Genomic DNA, 22,097 nt, shown 5'->3' with positions numbered 1-22,097 from the left:
TCCCACGGGAAAATCGGGATAAAAACTATCCTATTATAAACCATATGTGTACCAAATATCATCTAAATCCGTTCAGTGGTTTTCGCGAGAAAGAAGAAACAATTGAATGCGATTCTGGAATTGTTCAATTAAAAAAAAATACTCCAATACGATAACAATTAGGTACGTATATTTAACATATCGGATACATTTCTAAATAACAATATTGTAACAGGATAATATAATGTCTTTTAAAAGGTTGTATAATTACGAATAATTCAGTCTAAACATTGGTATAAAGATTACAAGTTTTTATAAAATGTTGATTTCGATTACATTATACGTGCACATACTATATGAAAAACAGTGTGCGCATAATTAAAGCTTAAAGTTAATATTGGGGTTTCCTTTAGCTCCTAATCCAGTGACCATGAAGGTGGCTCCACAAGGAGGCTCTTGAGGCCCTCGGCTCACGATACTTGCTGTTGTTACAAACAGCACGTCATAGTTCGGACCTCCGAACGTAGCTGAGGTCACTTGGCAAGCTGGAATGGGGATCTTTTGGAGCAGCTCACCCTTCCTGGGGTCTATCTTGAGGATACAAGACCCCTCGAAGACGGCGACCCAGAGATTCCCGTCAGTGTCTATGGTCGTGCCGTCTGGGACGCCATCTATCATGTTCTTCTCGAAGTCGAAAATGTATTTCACGTTTGCTGCAAAATAATTAGTAGAATTATAAAGGTAAGTTAAAATACACTTTGACCATAAAACATTATATAAAATTAAATGAATTATAATTGAAAATTTAAGTTTTTGGTGTTAGACTCATTTTATGGTCTTTGTCATCGGACATCTTTTTTGACAGGATGTGTAAAAAAAATATATTAACTCACAAATCTCTCCCGTATCGACATCATAGTCGTATCTCCTGATATTCCTCTCTAGCGAGTCGGTGTAGTACATGGCCTTCTGGCGCAGGTCCCAGGCCAGGCCGTTGGAGATGTCGATGTGGTCAGCCACCTTCGTAACCTTGGCCCCGTCCAGGCGGAACAAGCTTCCTTGCTTCCTATCCACGTTGCCTACAGCATCTTCCTTTCCCATCGTTCCTGAGATAGGGGGAGGTGTTTAAATTTTAAGCCAAAACTCAAAATTAATTAAAGGGGCTTTTGAGCCTGTAGAGGTCAATATTGAAAGCTTCTTAATTCCAATCAAACTGAAATAAAATACATGATAGAAACACGAAACGCACTTCATGGTTGGTACCAAAAAATAGTACCAACTAGTATGTGTAACACGGAGCTACAACTAAAAATAAGACTGTTACAGTTATTGAAGAAACTCTAAGCCAGTTTTGACAGGTATGTCAACTGGAAGAATTTTTCTTTGAGGGTACATTACCTGCGAACACCCTCCCCCTGGGATCAGCCTTGCCATCGTTGATCCTATTAGTGGGCACGTCTTTGTCTATCTCCGCTATCTCACGGACGACAGCGGCCGCCGAGCCCTCCTCGCCGTCCCACCGCACCACCAGGAACTTGCGCTCCACCCCCACGAGGAACTGGTCAGTAGTGCCTTCGACTGGTACCATGAAACCCACACGGCCATCTGGAAGCAAAGATTTATTAAATTCCAACTGATTTTTTAATGAATACTACTCCCAAGTACATAACGTGTTTTTTCATTGGTATACGAAAATCCATTCCGTAGGTCTCCGGATGTACCAAGTCGATTTGAAGTATACTTGTGTTATTTACCCTTTATGTCCCTTATTTAACATAACTGAAAAACGGCGAAGGAATATATCGTGAGGATACCTGGATTTCAAATATTGGGATGGATTGCTTACCCATTTCGTGATTGCAAATGAATCGACTAATAGATATTCATAGCTTTCATACACTGCGTTACAGTTAATTTAAACATGGGTTTGTCACAAAAAAAAGCGAAATTACGAGAATTCGTATTAGAGTTAACTTACCTAGTTTTGTCTTTGTGTGTGTCCCAGTGGCGGGTACGTACTTATGTATGGTGTGGTCAAGGATGCTCACAAAGAACAGCGCCTGCTGCTTCTCGTCCCAGTGCGGACCCTCGCCCAGCACCAGCGGCTCCGTGATTTTCTGGACCTTTACTGACATCTGGGTAATCCGAAACCATACTGTTAATAGATTCAATACAACACCTTGACTAAGAATATTTAAGGAAGCGTTCACGCAAAACATACAGCCGACTCTGGGTGACCGTTATGCAGAGATTTGTCTTTGTATTTGAGAGAATACGCCATGCGTAATAACTAGCCATATCGAACCGTATTTTATCAGGTTCACACTGAGGCCCATAGTGAGCTTGGTAACAGTCGACTGGGAATACGTTTGGTTTAGGTATATGGTTTATACTTGCAGATCTAATACTTTTATACTACGCTAAATATACTCTTCCACTTACTCACCCAATGCTTGAAATAAATGGCAAGTTTATAAAACAAAGTTAGCACAGTTGCAGTTATAATAACCATTTTCAGAGGATGATCCCTCTTCGTGATTAACAGGGCCCCAATTCCGCTATTAACAATGGCCGATGAATTAATGGAAATATGATTAAAATTTCACAATTCGTATTATCCTCTGCAATTTTTCCAACACAATAAAATAATTAGAAAATTAATTACGGGGCGGAACACTCACGGTCAATACGATGAATTTTCAATTACTCTGTTGGCAAAATGTAAGGAGAAAAAATGTATTTTCAAATTTAATCCAATTGCCATTCATTCATTAAACGGCCATGGTAAACAGAGGAATAAAATTGGTGCCCAGGATTCTTAAAAAAATAACTCCTTAATGTACTCTATTTTAAATGAAAACTCACACAAATTAGTGTTTTATTAAGTGTGAAATTAAACTTGAGTAAATAATGTGGCTTGACTAATCAGAAACAGAGGTAATGAAAATAGTTTAACAAGTATTGTGAATATTACGTAGTTAGTACATTTTGAAGATTAGTATTTGTCGTGTGGTTGCTGACAGCTCGAAATTTTAAAAGAAAAGATTTTAATAAAATATTTAATTTGCATTTTATTACAAGGTGGTATGTGCATCCTTTATTTCAAATTAAATCCCCTTGCTTTTACAATTCAGATAATTACCATTTATAGAAATTAGTGATAAGTATCATATAAAAAATCTGTACCTAAGTAAGGACATAATCTTTTTATTTTTTACTTTCAATACTAACTCAAGTCATTCATATCTACAAGTAAATAAATAATATTTTATTGACACAACAGATAAACATAAAAGTCAAATATTGATAAGTCTGCTATAATTCATATTTATCTACTTGAGAACTGGATTTAGTTATCAATAAATTGCTTCATTTTGAAGTGCCACTAGACACTTATTGTTTTAATAAGGTGTATTACTTAAACCTCTTAACATTTATTAAAAATTATATAATAACTCTGTATTTTTTATTAATGTATTTATTACTTATTCAGCTGTCATAATTATCATCAGTCCAGTAATACAGAAATCAATTAGAAATTAGAAATCATAATATTATTTGAGTCTTCACAAATATGAACGTAGTCACTTTAAACTTTTTGTGCATGGATGGTGATGACTACTTATTAGGAAATTAAAAACTGTTTTACTTATATTTAACATAGGTCAAAACTACAATAAAAAAAAAAAGCACTTTGAAAAAAAATTATTAAAGAAACTGAAGTCACATACCTTATCGACCGAGCGTCACACAGCTAATAACTCTGATAGCAATTGCAAAACAATTATATGTAAATCTTTATAAACCTATACTTTATGTTCGTGACTGCGTTTCCGTCGCAGTCGAGTTGGTACGAACCTAAACAGAAGTCTCATTGATAGAACCGGCGATAACATGTGCAAGGTCACCCAATTGTCTATACCCTCAGTTCAATACTGACATCGTAGGAATCGAAAATAAGCATTCATTGAGAAGCCGGATCTTAGAGAGCTTTATTAGATGTCACAGACTACTTCTTTACATTACGCCGTGCTTCCTTACTCGTGCCCAGATAACAACGCATACATGGGTTATCATATCATAGCAGAAATATAGTTTGTGAATGATAAAAGTCCAGATTGAAAGCCGACATTCAAGAATTCATGAAAACTGTATTTTGTAATAAAAAAGGGTAAGTATTAGTGCAGATAAGAAAGAAAAAATGTTAGTATCAGTCTAATTTTATTTATATAATGATGCTACATACATTAATTACACGTATTTTCAACAAAAACAACACAAACTTAAACTAAATACTGTCAGCTCATCAGCTGTGTTTGACAGTTTACTGTTGGAGTCAAAGACATTATAACTCTGTTGGAGTCAACCTGTCAGTGACAGAAATCAATTTGTTGACATCAAAACGCAACTGATTACCCGACTGCCAAAGAAGGAGGGTAATGTTTTTCGAGTGTATGTAAGTATGTATGTATGTCTTTTCCTTTGTGACCTCCTGTAGCCTAAACGGCTTGATGGATTTTGATGTATGAGGTATCGTTAGATTTGTCTTGATTACGGGAGTGTCATAGGATACATTTTATCCTAAAAGTCCCACAGGATAAAGACATAATAATATTTTTTCTAAATTTCCCTTTAAAAAAATATGTATGCGGTATCATTAGATTCATTTCAATCACGGGAGTAATTAATATAGGATACGTTTTTTCTCAAAATTCCCACGGGAACATGTTAATTCTGCGTCAACGCAAAGCAACTCATGCGTTAGCAAGCAAAAAGATAGGGCGTGGCCTGGCATGCGGCGCGCGGCGCGGTGCGGAGGGGGATATGCTCGAGTATACAGCCCGAATGCGGGCACACGCATAAGGGCACACGTCGTTGACGGTCGTCTCTAAATAGCGATTTTTTCGATACTGCCCGCCCGTAATCTAAAGCCAAATGTCGTCGAAATAATTTAAAATGGTACTTACATATACATAGTCTTCTACATCTACAACATTTTCGTTAAATAAAAACAGCTAAAAAGTTATAAATAAAAAAATTATTATTAAAAAAACAAAATACCCGACTGCACACTAAAAAAAGAGTAAAACAAGCCCCACAATAATATTGATCAATCAAATGCTAAAAACTAATTATGTAATACCGTTTAAACAATACCACCTTGACCGCCACCAACGAAAATTCTGCTAAATGGTGCACAACCGAAATGACTATAAATAAGCCTCTGTTGGTCCCCGCCTGCGATGCTTTCCATCAACATTTATAAATTATATTCAGTAAATTTGTATTCAAAATAAGTTTCTGTTTATTTAACTATCGATTAAGAACACATATTGTAGTGTATTTTAATATAGGTATTGTTTAAACGGTATTACATAATTAGTTTTTAGCATTTGATTGATCAATATTATTGTGGGGCTTGTTTTACTCTTTTTTTAGTGTGCAGTCGGGTATTTTGTTTTTTAAATAATAATTTTGTCAGTTCCGTTTATCAATTTAAAGGCAAACTTGCTTTTACCTGTTGAAGAATACTATCCGTCTTAATTGAAACATTTAGTAATGTGCGCTGCTGTAATTGATAGCATAGAAAAGTTCATTTCAGTGCTTGGTCCTTGAAATAAAATATAATCGTTAATTTCCGAGTCTGAAAACGAAAGTAAGATGTTACTATGTACCCAAATCAGAGATATTAACATGCCACTGTGTCACATTGATTTAAGACAATTTTTGAGAAAGACACAATTAGGGTTAATTCACACTGGAAGTATAGCGGAAGACAGCATCTTCAAGGGGTCAAATATGATGTTTCTGATTTATCTGCGTGAGTAAAAAGTTGTTTTGAAGGCAAAGGAAGAGGCAACGACGAGCCGCGAGGCTGGAGGAGCCTTTTAGCGGTAGATTCGCATTAGCTCTTGAGGCCGCTGCTTTTGCTGTGGAAATAGACCTTTACAGATCGCATCCTGCAGACAACAGCGCAGAACGAGTAGCGAGTAGCGCGGCTCTACACCACACAGTATCACGACTCCGGCTTTACTGTCACTTATACCACTTACCATTCTCTAGTACCAAGTCATAAATTAAAATAAAACACTAAATAAAAAATCAGTTGACTTTTATTTGATGGAATTTGGAAAAAAATTACAAATAACATCTCAAAGGCGGACATAACGCTAACTTTGAGCACTGTACAACCATATTTAAGACGTACATCTATCCATATAGTATATTCACAACACAATTATTGTATTTCTGCATGTTTATGTTGATATGATAACAAGAAATTTGTTCTTTGGCAGTCACGTTGATCGTTAAGTTGTTGTTCACGGAAGTCACTGCCAATTTACATAAAATACATCAAAGTTGGCACAAACAAACATTACTAACTACAGTGAGAACAAAAAATATATAAATCACGCCCCAGCGTGCACGAGATTACAAAGTAACTGACGGTATATACTTAAATAAAGTAACGCTAAACTATAGTTACGTAAACATTAATTAACGACTAACATAAAGTTCTAACTCCTAGTGATTTAAAACTAATACTGAAACACCAAAAATGACTTTACATTAAACATCACACATACTTATATACGGTACACTTATTTCTTTTTTTTTGTATTTTTCTATAATTTTAACAACGCTCTGTACAAACAATCAAAATTTTGTTATGTAGTACTTTATGATAAATATATAACTTTACGTGGTACACGTACATAAGTAATATACGTTTGCTAGAATAGGAAGTAAGAGCCAGGAATCTTGGGCGGAATTTAACACCAACCTTATCAATTCCGAAACCATATATTATAATTTACAGACATTTAGATAATACATACCATATGGTTACCGCGAGAGAGACATAATAAACTATGACATAGCTATGTTTAGTTTTACAACCATACTTCCTTCTAGGCTTTGCTGAGATTACACCCGAATCACAGCCATTATTTATATAAACTTTCCAAAAATACGTGTCGAGCCTTTTTTTTCAGCCGGACGGTGTTATGCCGACAGTTCCGAATGGAACGCCCTCTTCTTGAGAGTGTCTAACTAGGGGTGTCTACTATGAAGGGGACAATTAAATACATACATTGAATAAGGCGTATTACATACATACCACCAGCAACTCTACCTCCCAAGGAGATTCCAAGTTTTTCTTCAGCTCCATTGATATTTCTCCAGCCTCTAAGACGCGATAAATGCAAACCTAACTTAGGATAGTAAATGCAGAGACTAGGTGCCACGTAGAGAAAAAAATAAACAAATTACGTACTGGTTTAGGTGTTTCGAAAAATACATAATTGTCAGGTGAAAGTGGAGCTACATAAAATCGTTTACTAATAACAATGTAAACTGCATCAATGCATGTTATAATATAATATTGTAAGAGGAATTTAGAACACTTAAAAGGAAAAAAAATATAAACAACTACCCAAGCACCAAGGTTTTCTTACAAATGACATTTATGAGATCAAAGTAGGATACTTTCTGTTCACGTTGTTTAATTAACTTTTAATACTAAGTGCTGAAATTTGTTAAAAATGAGAGATTCAAAAGGTATGCGATCAAATCGTGAGCCTGAGATCTGGGTAATATATTTAAAGTAAACCTACTCGTAGTGTGAGCCTTAAATTTCGGCAAGTGAAACCATGTTGACTTATTTCTAACTAAACTAAGAGCAAGCCAAAGTAATCGACTAATCACTATACATGAGACTAACATGTTTATATAATATGTCCTAGATGCGTGACTCTTGTAATAAGTTTTGTCAACGGGTCAATGCGAAGTATTCGTGATAGTGATTAATTGAAAACCATAGAGACAGAAACTTAAATTTGCGACGTAAAACTACATTACATTGGCTTAAAATTTACAGTTTCACCTTACATTATAAGGAATGATATACAGCGCCTAACTACTACGCAAAATTGTATGTATGTATAATGCCGTACCATACAAAAATACTTCGTAAACCCTGTACCAGGTAATTTTGCAGCACCAATGAACACTTAGGGATCAAAATTTCAATTTCGAAATGGATTTTATCAATTAAAAATATCGAATACAAAAACGGGCCAAGGTATCAGTCGACAATGATCACAAAAGGTGCACGACAATAATCGGGATTGTTAAAGAGTTTCAAAAAGGGTTGTTCACAATTCAGTCTAACGCGATTCAAATTCTAGCAGGTTCCGAATCTCACGTATCTTTACAAAACCTTCCATTATTAATCTCCTCGCTTAAGTACAGTTACAAAACAAATTTACAAAATTTTAAGACAGTTACATGTCACATACATTTACTTCCGTATCGTAATAAATAACAAACTAATAATGCTGTGCTGTGCGTGGGGTCTAGCCGCATCAAATGCTACACTATGGTCCCCAAAATGTTTAATTTGTTCATCCTTACAGGATGTATCTAAAGCATTTACAACTAAATGAAATCTTTCAATTGACAGTTTTTGGAATTATTGTTTATGTAATTGACGCCAGCGACTGTGCCAAACTTTGTATTTATGTACCACACAGCACAGCATCACTGAACAACACTGACAAGTCTTTCGAATGTTTCGTTATATTATAAGTTATTGTTCATCGAAAATCGTATATATTTATTTCGATGAAGTTTGTCGTTGTGTGGTAACGATAAGTCCCCTGTGTTACAAGCAAGTCTCATCGGACTCGTAGGACTGTTTAAGTCAGCCGAGACAAATGGATTTTTATTGCTACTTTAAGACACTTAAAAAGTTTAAATACGTAAAAATCTTATGAATCTCGGCCGACTCTTGTTGCAACTTAATATACAATGAACTATTTGTTTCTATATTTACATTATTGGCACGTTAATCCGAAGTATTCTGAAAACTTTGGGAAAAAGCTATTCCAGAACTGCATTTGTCCATAGTTTCGTTGTATATAAAGTTTAATGAGTTCTCACAACTGAATATTTATATACATACCCAATTTGCTCAGCAAATGGGACATAATATTATGCATAAAAACGTGCAGTAACTGTGAGAACTGGGGATATATATTAAATACCCGATATTTGAACTTAAAAATCATTGGAATTTTTACCAACTTTGTACTTGTTCAAGTTGTTAGTAGGTACTTAAAAATATCCAATAGACCAATAGACCACCTTCAAGCGACAAGAAAAGCCTGCATGATAACTTAAATCAGAAAGTTTTAGGTAAATGTTTCTAAAATTTACGCTGAATAATTTGAAATAGATCAATTATTGGACTCTGTTACTTCGTGAACTCTATTGTAAATATAGCTTTGTACTGTTGCGTCGCTTGAAGGTGGTGGCGAAGCAGCAGCTAAATAGAAAAGTGCTAGTAGTATTAGCTTTTACAAATACTGTTTAACTTTAGAATCTTGCAATGTTCCAGTAACGGCAATTACCAGGTATAATTTGTGACCATTCAAATAATCGACTTATTTAAATTTCTCTGCAATGAAGAGGTTTCTGGTTCGGCCTGTTATATTAGTATAGGTAAATTTAGTCGATTACCTGAATATTCCTGATAATATCGGGCCGGTTAAAGCATTTAGACCAGATATAATGTTTTTGAGGTTATATGAATCAGCGAAGTTATAATACGAAACCAAAATATAAATTGAAAAGTACTGATAGGCCGTCGAATGGTTGAACTGACCTTAGCCTCAGACTCGTCGCAAATAAATAATGAAGTTACGGCGCGACATCAAACTGTAGATTACTACGATGGAAAATGTTGTTTGATCGTTGAGCAGACCATGGATTAATATTTTAGTACGAAAAAATGACCGCGCTTAAATGGTTGCAGCGATAATGTAAACCGCCGTGAGAGCAAGCGTTCACTAGGTTATGACTTGATAACATTGTCCATCGTCTGGCCACCGACGTACTGGCGTGGGCTGAGTCCCGCTGGTTACTTGTGGTCGGCGTGGTGCGGGTGGTGCGCGTGCGGCGGCGGGTAGTGCGGCGCGTGCGGCGCGTGCGGGCCGTGCGGCGCGTGCGGCGCGTGCGGCGCGTAGTACGGCTGCATGCCGCCCTCGTACACGCCCTCCTCGTAGCCCACATAGCCCATGCCGCCCATTATGCCCATCATGGCTGGAATCAAAACATCGCAAATGTCTAAATTGTGCCTTATGTCAGAAGAAAAACCAATTAAGTGCGAGTCAAAAAGACAATTTTCTAATAACCATTTATTACGCCGTTTTTATATATTAGCAATCATAAATCATTGACTACAGCACGTACCTGGGTCGGTCTCGACGGGGTAGTACTGTATGGGGTACATGGGCGGCGGGTACGGGATGTACGGCAGAGTGAGCAGAGGCTGCTCCATGACGCACTCGCCCTCGCCGCCGCCGCTGTTGTAGCCCATGTGGACGCTGTTGCGGCCGTCCGTGTGGGAGTTGCGGCTACAGTCAAAATATGAATTTATTTTCTAAATACCGGCCAATTTAAAAAAAAAAATGAGTGGTACCCTGTTCTTAACTTACCGGTTATTAGGACCTTTGTTGCCCATATTGTTGTTGTGTTTGTTCGGGTTGTGGTTTGAATTCTGGTTACCGTCCTGGTTGCCACCCCGTTTGAATCTAGTGCAAAATAAATAAATTATAGACGTGACCTAATAATTGTAGCTTAATATTAATAATTAATAATTGTGCATATAAGAGAGAATCTTGACGATTTCTCTGTAAAAAACAGTTTCCACTTAGCCTTACCTGGGTCCTAAGAGTGGGCGCTGTCCGTTGCCCTTGCCTTGTGCGGTGAGCGGTGGCTTGTCGGAAGCCTGGCCGGTCTTGTGCTTATGGTTTTGCTCGCCACCGGTGTGGTTCATCAAAGGACGGTCGTGAAGCGAAATTTGCTGCATGTCCTGAGGTAATAAAAACATAATATATTTAGCATCAGATAGACATCAATTGTGGTTTAGACGATGGACAAGTTGTTCGCTATTGACGTGTTCGTTGAAAAATTATTTATTCAACCTAAGGTATTTGTTATATTTACTTGTGCAAGATCCCGAGGCGAGTAGTGTCGAGGGGGCGGGTGCGGTGGTGGAGGTCCATATGCCGCCCACATGCAGTCTACCCCCAGATTGAAGTAGTAGCGAAGCGTCGGGATATCTGCAACCAAACATTTTTATTAATATTTATTAATAAAAATTTAGAATTTATTTGAACTTTCATGTACAATTGTGGTACATAAAGCGGACTAAATACCACAAGACATTATCTACCAGCCAACCTTTGGGTCAAATGGAGAGGCAGCTGAAGGTACAACAGTAAAATAATATTAATATCCTCATAAAATCAACAAATGATCTTTGATTATTTCTAATTGTATGTACAATTTTGGCGGACAAGACTACTGTAGTTCATAGAGAGTCAAAATATTACTTTTCTCTATTATAAATGGAATATAAAAGTGGATGAGGTTAGCTGAAACAAATAGATTGGTGCTATATGACGAAAATCTGTTCCAAAACAAGGAGAAACTCGTGATGACAAAGATGGTCGGGAATTGGCGGAGCGACCGTGGTAAGCGTAGCTCAACCGTGGAACGATCAACTAGTACAGTTATAGAACAGCCACGAGCTCCTCGCACGGTGCCTGTGTAGGAGAGTGCTCACCGTTCATGGGCAGGTCGGCGCCGTTGGCCTGCACGCTCTTGTAGACGTGCGGGTTGACGCCGTGCGGCGGCGGCGGCGGTGGCGGCGCCAGCGGCGCGGGCGGCAGCGGCCCGGCGCCGCCCGCGCCGCACCACACCACGCCCTTCACGCCGCACACGTAGGGCGCGCACGCCCCGCCCGGCCCCACCGCGTACCCGCCGCCCACGCCCGCGCCCACCCCCGCGCCCACTCCCGCGCCCCCACCGCCCGGGTTCATGTCTGCGACAAAAACGCTGCTGATTTCAAAAGCTCAAAAATTATCGTCAACTACTTGACCAAGCCAAAGAATGCCTAACGGCGCCATAAAGACACCCCCTGACCTATCGGCTATTCGGTTGTTGAGAATATGTTTCGTTAAAACCATGATGCAAGTGTAGCACAGCTAAATAATGCCAGGCCGTGTTCAAACAAAACGTATTGTCAGCCGTCATCTGTGAGCTAACGCTTCACAACTTTTGTATTGCCATAGTAACATCATCATCATCCTAGCTTTTTCCCAACTATGTTGGGGTCGGCTTCCAATATTTCCATAGTATATGTAAACAAATATTTTTTATCGTTCATCCCTAACCAATACGCTTAGGATAACTTTTCTGACGAAAAATTCCGTAGCTTCACGTTCACTTGGATGTGCAGTCCACAGCAAACCTGCCACCAGTCGACTTCTCATTCGTTTGGTGTGATCGCAAGCTTAGCCTTAGTCAATCCGTAAAGTTACATGAAACTGTCCTGTACCTGTTACCCCTATATATTTTGCAAACCCTTAGATATAGTGACCAATCCGTCTTCAGAGATTCACACAATCAAATACGAAAAATAATTATCAAACGAGTATCCTCCGCGAGTGTCACAATTATTATGAATGCAGAATTCAAACACGTATGTAGCGCCCCTCTCAAGCCCGAGCTCTAACTAAAGCAACATCAAAGCTGAATGCACTCGCAAATCACTCTCCAAACATAAATACGGTCGTCGGTCAGTATTTAATAAGAGAGCAAACTAATAGCGCTCCCCTAAAATCAATACTTTAATATAGCTACATTAACTAGGTACTAACAATCATTTAGGCTCCAATTACGAATTGAATCTCCCCACGCGGAACATACGCCCTCGGCGAAATTTTAATCAGCGCCCCTATGAATGTGATATCGATCTGTCGATCCTGTGATGTTTTGCAATAATTCGTCGCCCCTCTTGTTTTGACCCTCGAAATATTGGTCCAGCCTCCGTCCCCAGGTAAAGGATTAGCGAGGGGGATGGGGATTACCTGCGCCTGTCTGTCTGCTCGTCTGCCCCACAATGTACTTGTGTTAACAAGGCGCCGACATGGTATTTGTGTTATTCTAATATCAAAGTTTGTAGCAGACTTCTACAAGCATGAACTTGTACCGAATATAAGTCCAAACGTCTGGGTTTTTATAAACTTAACTTAACTTTAAGAGTTGTTCATAACTTGCTTTGGCGGAAATTTTATCAGTGAGTAAATAAAAACGCGTAAAATGATTGATTTTGAATTATAATATTTTCAATCGATAATTATTTTTCCAAATTTTCGGTTAGACTCTAATCGTCACTACTACCACTCTAACATTTAAAAATATGTGTAAGTAATAATATTCATTAGTGGACACTTGTTAAAAAGAGTGGAAGACATTATTTTCATCCGAATGGTAATCACAAAAAAAGTCATTGTTAAAAAATTTAGGACTATCTTCTTAATTATACGATCAAAAGGAAGAGCCAAAACTGAAACTCGACAAATATACACTCGATGATACTTAGGTTAAGCTTACTACCAGATGATAGGCAATCAAACTAATTAATTGCGTCTATCACGAAGGGATAAAAGTACACATCGTTGGAGATGTAATCTCGGGTAGTCGTCGAGTATTGGTCACGCGTTGCCCCTTATAAAAAGAGCCCGACATTGTAATGAAGGGTTGATCCTGTACTAACAATTATTCAACCATACATGGTCGGGATGAGTCATACTCTCTCAAGAGAACGGGTTTAATATTATCTAATGCATTTGATTGGTCAATCTCTTTGACGATATTATATCATTCGTAATTCAAACTATTCACCTTTATTAGCTTTACAGAGTCTATTGAAAAATGTCGAGTTCCCCGTGGTTTTACCTGCGTAATTCTAGTTTCTATAAATAAAGGTAAACTAAGGTATCATGAATGTCCTATGGGGTTAATATGGCCTGCTTCCTGTGAGAAGAACTCCCTATCTTCATGCCAATTTTCATTAGGTGTCTTTGCTAGGAAAGTCGGAAACTGTTGTTTATTATTTTATTTTGTTTAATAGAAGTTTATTTATTTTATAAAAGACCGCGTACCAAGCTTTATTATATTATATCGATACATCGGTTACTTTCAAAGGTCTACTTACCTTATTTTACAGTACTAATTACCAAAACCCATACATTGCATTTGCATTTAAAGAAAGATAAAAATTGAGATTATTTTGAAGGAGGATATAGCAAGATTAACTTACTGGTATAGGTGGTGAGCGTGTTGGTGTTGGCCGGCGTGGAGGCGCGCACGGACGCGGGGGACGCGATGCCGTGGGCGCCCATGTCGCCGCTACCGCCCGCCTGCGCAACACATCACGTCACTCACGTGTCATGTACATGGTATACCATTAGCAACAATGTAATTTGTGATTTAGGAGGGAAAAATCTTTTGTATCCAAACATGTATTATTCCTATACACAGTATAATAATATATCTTCAAACATAGTCAAACCTTTGTGAAACTAAAAGCAACAATGTTTTGCTATAAATATATCAGCGTTATGCTTACAACGACAACCATGGCTCACCTCACAAACCTTTATTTCAGATTTTGCCATCAGAAAAACTAAATACTATCATAAACACGTGTCAAATAAAATCTATCATAAGTTTAGCGGAGAGCAGTGCATAAATATATTTTCACATAGTACCTGAAGAGACGACGGCTCAAAGCTTATATTGCTCAGTGATATTCGCAAAATCGATGTTCGTCGAAGCACAAAGGTTTATGGAGGCAAATAAGCTCTCAATATGATCGAAATTAATATATCACGGCGCGGGGCACCTGAATATTGACTGAGTACTCGGAACGGGGCGGAGCGTCGCTGTTACAGACGGGAGCGCCCGTCACAAAGCACAAAAACGAACGATGTAATCATCTTTGCTCGGCGCTCTCAAAGACATTATTTTCATGATATTCAAGTATTTCAGAGGAAACAGTCATGGTACTTTGAAGCGCTTTTGTTCTTAAAAGCGAAAACGGAAATGAAAGGAGATTTCGAGAAACTGTAATAAATTAAAGCGAAAAAAAAAGTCCTAAGAAAATGATAGCATTGTTATTGGTATTGTTATTGTTATTCGTTATTGAGATTTCGAATACAACTAATTAGGAAGAACATAAACGATCAAAACATACATGCGATGATACAATTATTTATTTATTTATGTAACATTATTGTATAGTTTCATTTTGTTTGATGTCACCGTAACACATGACAACGACCTGACGTTCATTACTACTCAACTAAACATTTATACCTAGTTTTTATGATGGATGGTGGCGACGTTTATCCAACCGAAGGTTATAATCCCTTAAACATCGCTATCATCAAACAAATTTGGAGAAAAGTATAAAAAACTCCGTAAGAAAGCAAACTATCGTAATTATGCTCAATATGATTATAAACTAACGAAAAATTAAATAATCTTGATGTCTGGGTGTTTTTCTTTTTAAACTGAATTCTTAGACAGAAACTCGGCAAGATTGTTAATGTTAAACCTAGTAGCTTTTTTAAGCACCTGAAAAAGTGGAGTGTAATGTTGTCTGTATTATTGTCAAGCGGAATGTAGAAACAAAATAGTAACACAACAATTATCTAGATATCGTTCTTGCATTACCGTATAACTTGTTATTATCAAATTAATCACTTATACGGCTTAATTCTTAAAATCAGTTTTTTTGCACGATAATTTGAATGATATTAAAACTACGTTTAATATTGATTTGGTAATGGTACCAACAACTGCAATGTTATTCAAATAATTTACTTGACCTAAAAAAATATTAGAACTAGGTAAATGGTACAAGGCTTTTCCAGTAACTCAAATGATTACAATATTAATGTGTGGTGCATGGCCACAGGGCCACAACATCGATCTATAAACCAGCAAATATTTAATGAAGAGGGAACGTTAAAGACCAGAACAAAGATATTTCCTACAGGCTAAATACAGTCACACAAATCTGTGTACAAATTAATATTGGGAGAAATGAGAATTCATTATATATAGGCGAACGATATGAATTCAGATTTAAAATGAATATGCAACTCGATAAAAAAGTGAAAATCACAGTTTTTCATTTTCATTAATTTAGCAGTATGAGTATCTTACCATTGAAAACGAATTCCGTTGAATTGTAATTGATAATAAAACTTTGTTGAGACCCGAGAGAAACGGACGTCACGTCACTTTGGGAGCCAGCACATGAATAGTGCAATTTGAACGAGCACATCCCTTGAAGCTAGAGGGCGAGCATTAGACTTAGAAAATCGTGAGCTTTAACGAAACATTTAATAAGCTAATTCAGAAATGTCATTTAGATTATTTAGATTGGTAATTATAATATGCCTCTTGGTAATCATTATGGAAAGTGTGTATGTGATAATAGTCTAAAATCGTTGTTACATAAACAATTACTAAATATGTTAGTTCAATTTAATTGCAGAATAATATGTCCTTGAAAAATAAATTAGGAAAGCTTATCGAATATCGATCGCACAAAATCAGAGAATTTAAAATATAAATTCACATTGTCAGAAAACGATCAGTTAATATTCTTTTTCATAGTCAATAGAAATTGAAAAAAACAAGGCAATACGTAGACGACACCGCTTAAATTTCGCCGCGGCCCTGAACTCAGCTGAAGTCGGCGTCGCCCGGGAAAATGCTTAGTTCGAGTACCTAACAGGTGGTGGAGAAAACACTACAAACTTTTAGATTTACAACTAACCTGATTATGGTGGTTCTCAGAGGGCGCACCGCCATTCGGCTGGGTGTGCGCAAGCTCGTGGGGCGGAGCACCCGCGCCCGGCCGACAGTCCACCATCAGGGGCAGTGCTTCAACTTCAACCTGTCACAACAATACAATAGAGTTAAACATAATGCTCATCAAGCATAGTAACTAAATACACAGATACTACATTAAGTTACCAACAGGTTTAGACAATAAAAACGACACAAAAATACTAAAAATAATTTCGCGGTATTTTTGTTTTAGCGTTCGCAATACAAAACAAGACTACACACCTGTCGTAAGTCCAAATCTTCTGAAAAGGGCGACAGACTGGCCATGTTGAAATATTATCGTAGTGCACTTATTAAGTGATTGATTGCTACTAAAATTTTAAAATAAAAATGTCTAGGTTTGTGCCCGGTGCGGACCAATCGCGAGCTGTGAGCTACCGGGGGGCGCCGGCGGGAATGCGCGCGCCTGTTTCGCCGGTGCAACATGCAGCCACTAAAAGTGAATCTTTATTTTTCTTGCCCTTTTCGTGTGTATGGAAATTGATAAGGCAATTGAGGTTTTAAACCTTTGGGTACTTTGATGTTTTGTCTCAGCACATTGGGTATTTTGCAAAATTCATACGGCGATATAAAATTACCGGAAAACCGAGACACTTTGTAATACAAAATATGTAATTGTTTTATTGTCTTTTTATGCTGTCAGTAACTTAAGTCTAATAGTTAGCTACCGCTATATTACGACAAACACAACACATATTACACTAGATTCCCAAATTCATTACCTCTAAAATAGCTACGATATGGTACTTAAAAGGGTAGATTTATAAGCACTTCACTTTTAGACACAGTCGAATAAAAAGGGATTTTAATGAATACCGAATAAAAAATATACAAGTAAAAATTACTTTAATTAGTTATGTACATAATCATTATAAGATATTTATAAAAATGTAGAAATAAAACGTAGGGTTTGTTTCTTAGTATACCTAATAGCAATTACGTAGTTCCAAAATCAATAAGCGAATGTGATACCCCTTTGTTGTAATGTTGTGTATAGGGGATGTAGGTATACTTTATTGTGTTCCGGGCTTATTTAGCCATTTCTGTACGATAACAAAACAATTCTCGCCTACCCATCTCGTAAGAAGCTTTTCGGTAAGTGATATGCTTACAAGTCACCCAAGACCTACGTCTAAATATGTCTAGCTACAACTAACAGGCATCGGTTCAAAGTTTAGAAAGTCCAGGTGTTGGTATGTGAAATCGACGTTGTTTTGGAAGGATAGCTCAGTCTCTTCGTTCCACGAAACTTTGTTCGGTTTGATCGCTTTTTCCGTGCTCTTGTCGTCTGTTGCCACTTTAGACTTGTTCCGGGCCTTGCTCAGACCTTGCTTTCGAGTGATGTTGCCTGGTCGTGGAATATCAATTAAGTATTTATACAGTGAAAACTGTCCGTAAAAGAATAAGACAAGATTGAAATAACAGTTAGATTATTGTATAACAAACATAGCGTTAATAAATTGTAATAAGTAAATACGCTTCCTGAATGTTCTCATAATGAAACAATGTTATTTTAATGCATAAAATCGAACCTATTTGCTGCAACATTTGGCTTAGAGTCAGGAACTGAGAGTGGGCTCGTGAGTATCTGTACGGGGGAGCCCAGGGCCTTATCTCGTCAATAGGCAGCGGTTCCAACTGCTCAAAGTTCACGACTCGCTTCTCCCCCAACTCCTCAATAAACACGAGGCACGGTCCGCCGTCGGGCCTCATCTCCTGAATATGGCAGTGGTACGGGACCGTCTGATCGGGCTGCAGCTTACACAAACATTTTACACCCACTTGGAGAGTCGTCCCATCCGAATATCTTGCGCCATAACGCATTTCTGGAATATCATTTCATAAGTACCGCAATCGATTTCACTATTTAGAATTAATTCATTCAAGTGAACTAAAATAGGAAACTGAAATACCCAAACAAAACAAATCAACGGCTTGAAATATTGGCCTCGTTACATAAAAAAGAGCCGCGCCGTTTCCGTTGTTGCCAAAAATTTAAATCAATACGAAAACAAAAGAGAATGCCGATGTAAATACGAGTGACTGCTAATAATAAAATTAGCCAAGCTTTAAAACCGATCAATAACATTTCTAAGAGGCTTAGAACACTCGATTTCCTCGAAACACTTTTTGCGTAGGATTTCTTTTTCCTATTCCGTTACGGAGTTAAATCTTTTTTACCTCGTCTCAACTCACTCCAGACATCAAATTCAATGTTCCTATAGATATCGGGGTCTAGTGCTTTAGCAACCTTGTATGGAAATGGTGTGATTCCATTATCGAGTAAATCTTTAGCGCTGTTTACGTTCAGACAATTCATGCACACGTTTTCGAGCTGAATCAGACTACGATTAAATACGAAGATACTTAGGGATTCTTTTAAGAGGCTGGCTCTTTCTAGGTCTTCCGTGTGATGCTTGCATTTAAGCGCTAAAGCATTGTTGTTTCTGTCTTTGTCATCGTCGGCGGCTTCGATGAAAATCTTAGCTCTTTCCTTTTGCTTTTTACGACGCTCGACATTCTCCGACATAAAGTACTCGATATGGTTGGTGGGAACTTTGTCGTGAAGCATTTTATCAACGGCGTAAGATAAATCTTTTAGTTGATATACTCCATCGTAAAGAATTTCATATACCAATGCTATAATAATTACAAGTTTGCTTTAGTATATTTCAAAATAATACGCGTGGACAAAATATAAGAATCAAAAAAGTAAACACTTGTAAATGTGGATTAAATCCCTCAATTTAGTATAATTTGTTAGTATAGGAACCAGTGTAAGACTTTCTTTTACATGTATATAAATGAGATGTGAGTTGGTCAATTTCAATTTACTCACATTACTTTCAGTTTTATTAAGAACAAAAGAAATATAAAAATGTGTAGCTATGATCTTTCTAAATCCGGGTAGTTTACATAAGACTGATTTACACATAAATTGTCAAACCACATTCAAGCATCACATCAAAACATGATTGTGTTGAGGAGGTGGAATTTTGTTTCAATATTATAATGTCCTTTTTAAGACTGATTACTGCTAGGAATAACAACAATTTAATTATTATTGCTCAAAATATCTAAAGCATGCACATAAGGTTCTGCCGAATCTCTGGCATGCCATATATTTTAACTATGGAATTTTTGTTTTAAATGTATGTGTGCTATGTCAAAGACACATAAAGAGTACCTTTAAGTCAAAGGAAGCTTACCGAACTTATCTCATACAAGGAAAATGTGTATTCGCTAAGAATAATTTAGTTAAGTGTAATAATTAAAGGTTATTGTGAGTATATGTTGGTTCCGGAGAGCTGCCTTGTTATTTAGTCCATGTTAAATGTTTATGGTTAATTTGTAATATAAATTCACTTACACTGGCAGTATGATGATGTATTTATGAAATCTTTAGTGTACACCACATCAAAGTGCTTAGTGTCAGGGGAGTAAAACAGGTATATTGGGTTTCCATAACCATTGCATATTTTTGTTTGTGGACCCTTGTTAGCTTCAAATATAACAAAGTCACGTCTGCAAGTTTTTAATGGTTTTAAGTAGTTTCTGTTCATGTTTTTAAGATTTTGTGCCTAACGCAAGTCACAAGAATAAAACTACTCTAAATACTTGTGAATGGAATTAAACTTTGCAAGCAATAACTCTTGTTTTTTTTATGTCAATAAGCTTTATATCCACAAACCAAACTAAGAAGGAAGAAAGTTCTAGATGCTATATTCAAAAAGTGAATGTAAAGTATTTGACTCAGCTTGTATTAGGCACAGTGCATTGCAATTGTTAGAAAATATAAATCAAAGGTGGGTAGTTAAAATTTCATATCAAAACTTTCTTACCTATAGAGGTGGCTCATGGCCGATATTTCAATTAACCCACCCCACTCGGATGGGTTTGACATCTCTTTGAGATAATTTTCAAATGGACAAGTCAATGACTATAAAACAAAAGTATTTATGTTAACATAGAGCCGGCTTCTGAATAAAATTTGACAAATAAAGATGCGAATCCTACCCCTTCGAAGAGGTGCCTCTTAGTAGCCATGAACTGAACGCAGTCCAGTCGGACTTTATGAAAGTATCGCTGGGTGTTAAACATGTTTTCAGAGACAGCGCGAAAAAGACAGCTAGAGTCTCTAGCTGTATGTTTACGGAAAAATCCCATCTCATCCAACCATCTGTCGGGCTCCGAGGAACGCTTGTGTATTTTCCAAGGCCCGCGACAGCGGATCGGAGAAGGCGACATTGTACACTGCTAGCAATCTGCAGGTAAACAAAAACAAATGACGCTGCCACTCCGATCATCACATCCGCCAAAATTTTCAATCAAACCAACTTATTTCACGTAAGTAAATAAACAAATCATTGTGAATAAACGAATAAGGTGTCCAAAAAACCATATCGTAGCTATATCGTCTGGCGAATGCAAATGGTTGTTTTGCTGTCTACGATATACAACACGTGCAAACATTAAACCGTACGTACGACGCTATAATATAATAAAAACACTTACCGAAATAATATATCCCAACTGTCAGCATCAGTGTTTAACTGTATTATATTTGCAAAGTTGTATTTTACGAAAATCTAACGAAAATTGCACGTGCCAAAAGCAAACCGTCAAGAGCCGGCGGGAAGCAAATCAAAATTTACAAGACGACGGCATTTTTGCAAGAATGTTACCATACTAGAAACGCGTTCCTGGTAGTCATATGTTGTCTCTTTTTAACAGAAGTCGTATTTCTATCTTGCTGTTTCACTTGCGTTTTGTCAATGCTAGACAAGGTGCTATTGTGGGAAGTAATAATAATAATTTGTAGGCCTTGACAAAAAGCTCTGCCATAGAGAACTGTCATAGACTAACTGTTTCATCTTGTTAAATAAAAATAAATAGGTTTTAATTTTTGTTCTTTTAATCTACTGCTGTTAAAAAAATCACCAGCACTGTATTTGTATTACACACACACACATTTATTTGGTATTTGATCGAATAAATCGCTACACGTCATTTTTTTTCTGAAAAAACATTATTTAAAGAAAGAAATAATTGCAATTCAATTCCAGAGTTGCCCACTTCAAAATCTTGCACCACTTAGAGGTAGACCATCTTGATTAAAGTTGAAAATACTTGAAAGTTCATAACTGGCTATCAATATGTACTTTCAGATGTATTTGCTATTGGATCAATATTCAGAGATCTGAATACTATTGAAATGCTTTGGTTAATTTTTCAAATGGAAATCATATTGTTAAATAATATTTTCTTAAGACCTTTAAGAGCCGTTACGTTGAATGGTATTACTTAATTAAAATATTGTTATTTTGAAATTGTATGGA

At 37.1% G+C, this 22,097-nt stretch overlaps 2 protein-coding genes across 3 annotated transcripts; both read right to left on the bottom strand.

Annotated features, from left to right (window-relative positions):
• Positions 1–147: 147 nt before the first annotated feature.
• LOC113500261 (regucalcin-like) lies at positions 148–3,817 on the bottom strand. 2 transcript variants are annotated; one of them, XM_026880978.1, is made up of 5 exons: positions 3,711–3,817; positions 1,958–2,114; positions 1,378–1,584; positions 873–1,085; positions 148–692 (listed from the first exon to the last, which is right to left on the bottom strand). In XM_026880978.1, the coding sequence occupies exons 2-5, from the start codon at positions 2,112–2,114 to the stop codon at positions 358–360; spliced, it is 912 nt and encodes a 303-aa protein (XP_026736779.1). In that variant the 5' UTR covers positions 3,711–3,817; the 3' UTR covers positions 148–357. The 2 variants fall into 2 exon arrangements, with proteins under 2 accessions (XP_026736779.1, XP_026736778.1); XM_026880977.1 differs by lacking the exon at positions 3,711–3,817 and adding an exon at positions 2,426–2,619.
• A 2,257-nt stretch (positions 3,818–6,074) lies between these two features.
• LOC113500182 (putative bifunctional UDP-N-acetylglucosamine transferase and deubiquitinase ALG13) lies at positions 6,075–21,782 on the bottom strand. The gene is made up of 16 exons (XM_026880894.1): positions 21,274–21,782; positions 20,776–21,023; positions 20,601–20,698; positions 20,129–20,283; positions 18,940–19,398; positions 18,291–18,584; positions 17,916–18,106; positions 16,685–16,804; positions 14,153–14,252; positions 11,760–11,869; positions 11,612–11,717; positions 10,990–11,105; positions 10,704–10,855; positions 10,479–10,574; positions 10,234–10,397; positions 6,075–10,083 (listed from the first exon to the last, which is right to left on the bottom strand). The coding sequence occupies exons 2-16, from the start codon at positions 21,004–21,006 to the stop codon at positions 9,902–9,904; spliced, it is 2,574 nt and encodes an 857-aa protein (XP_026736695.1). The 5' UTR covers positions 21,007–21,023; positions 21,274–21,782; the 3' UTR covers positions 6,075–9,901.
• Between the last annotated feature and the right edge of the window lie 315 nt (positions 21,783–22,097).

Source organism: Trichoplusia ni, chromosome 13 (genome assembly GCF_003590095.1).
Source record: "Trichoplusia ni isolate ovarian cell line Hi5 chromosome 13, tn1, whole genome shotgun sequence".
Classification (NCBI taxonomy): domain Eukaryota; kingdom Metazoa; phylum Arthropoda; class Insecta; order Lepidoptera; family Noctuidae; genus Trichoplusia; species Trichoplusia ni.
The sequence above is the reverse complement of the archived record's forward strand: the minus strand, read 5'-3'. Positions and strand labels throughout refer to the sequence as shown.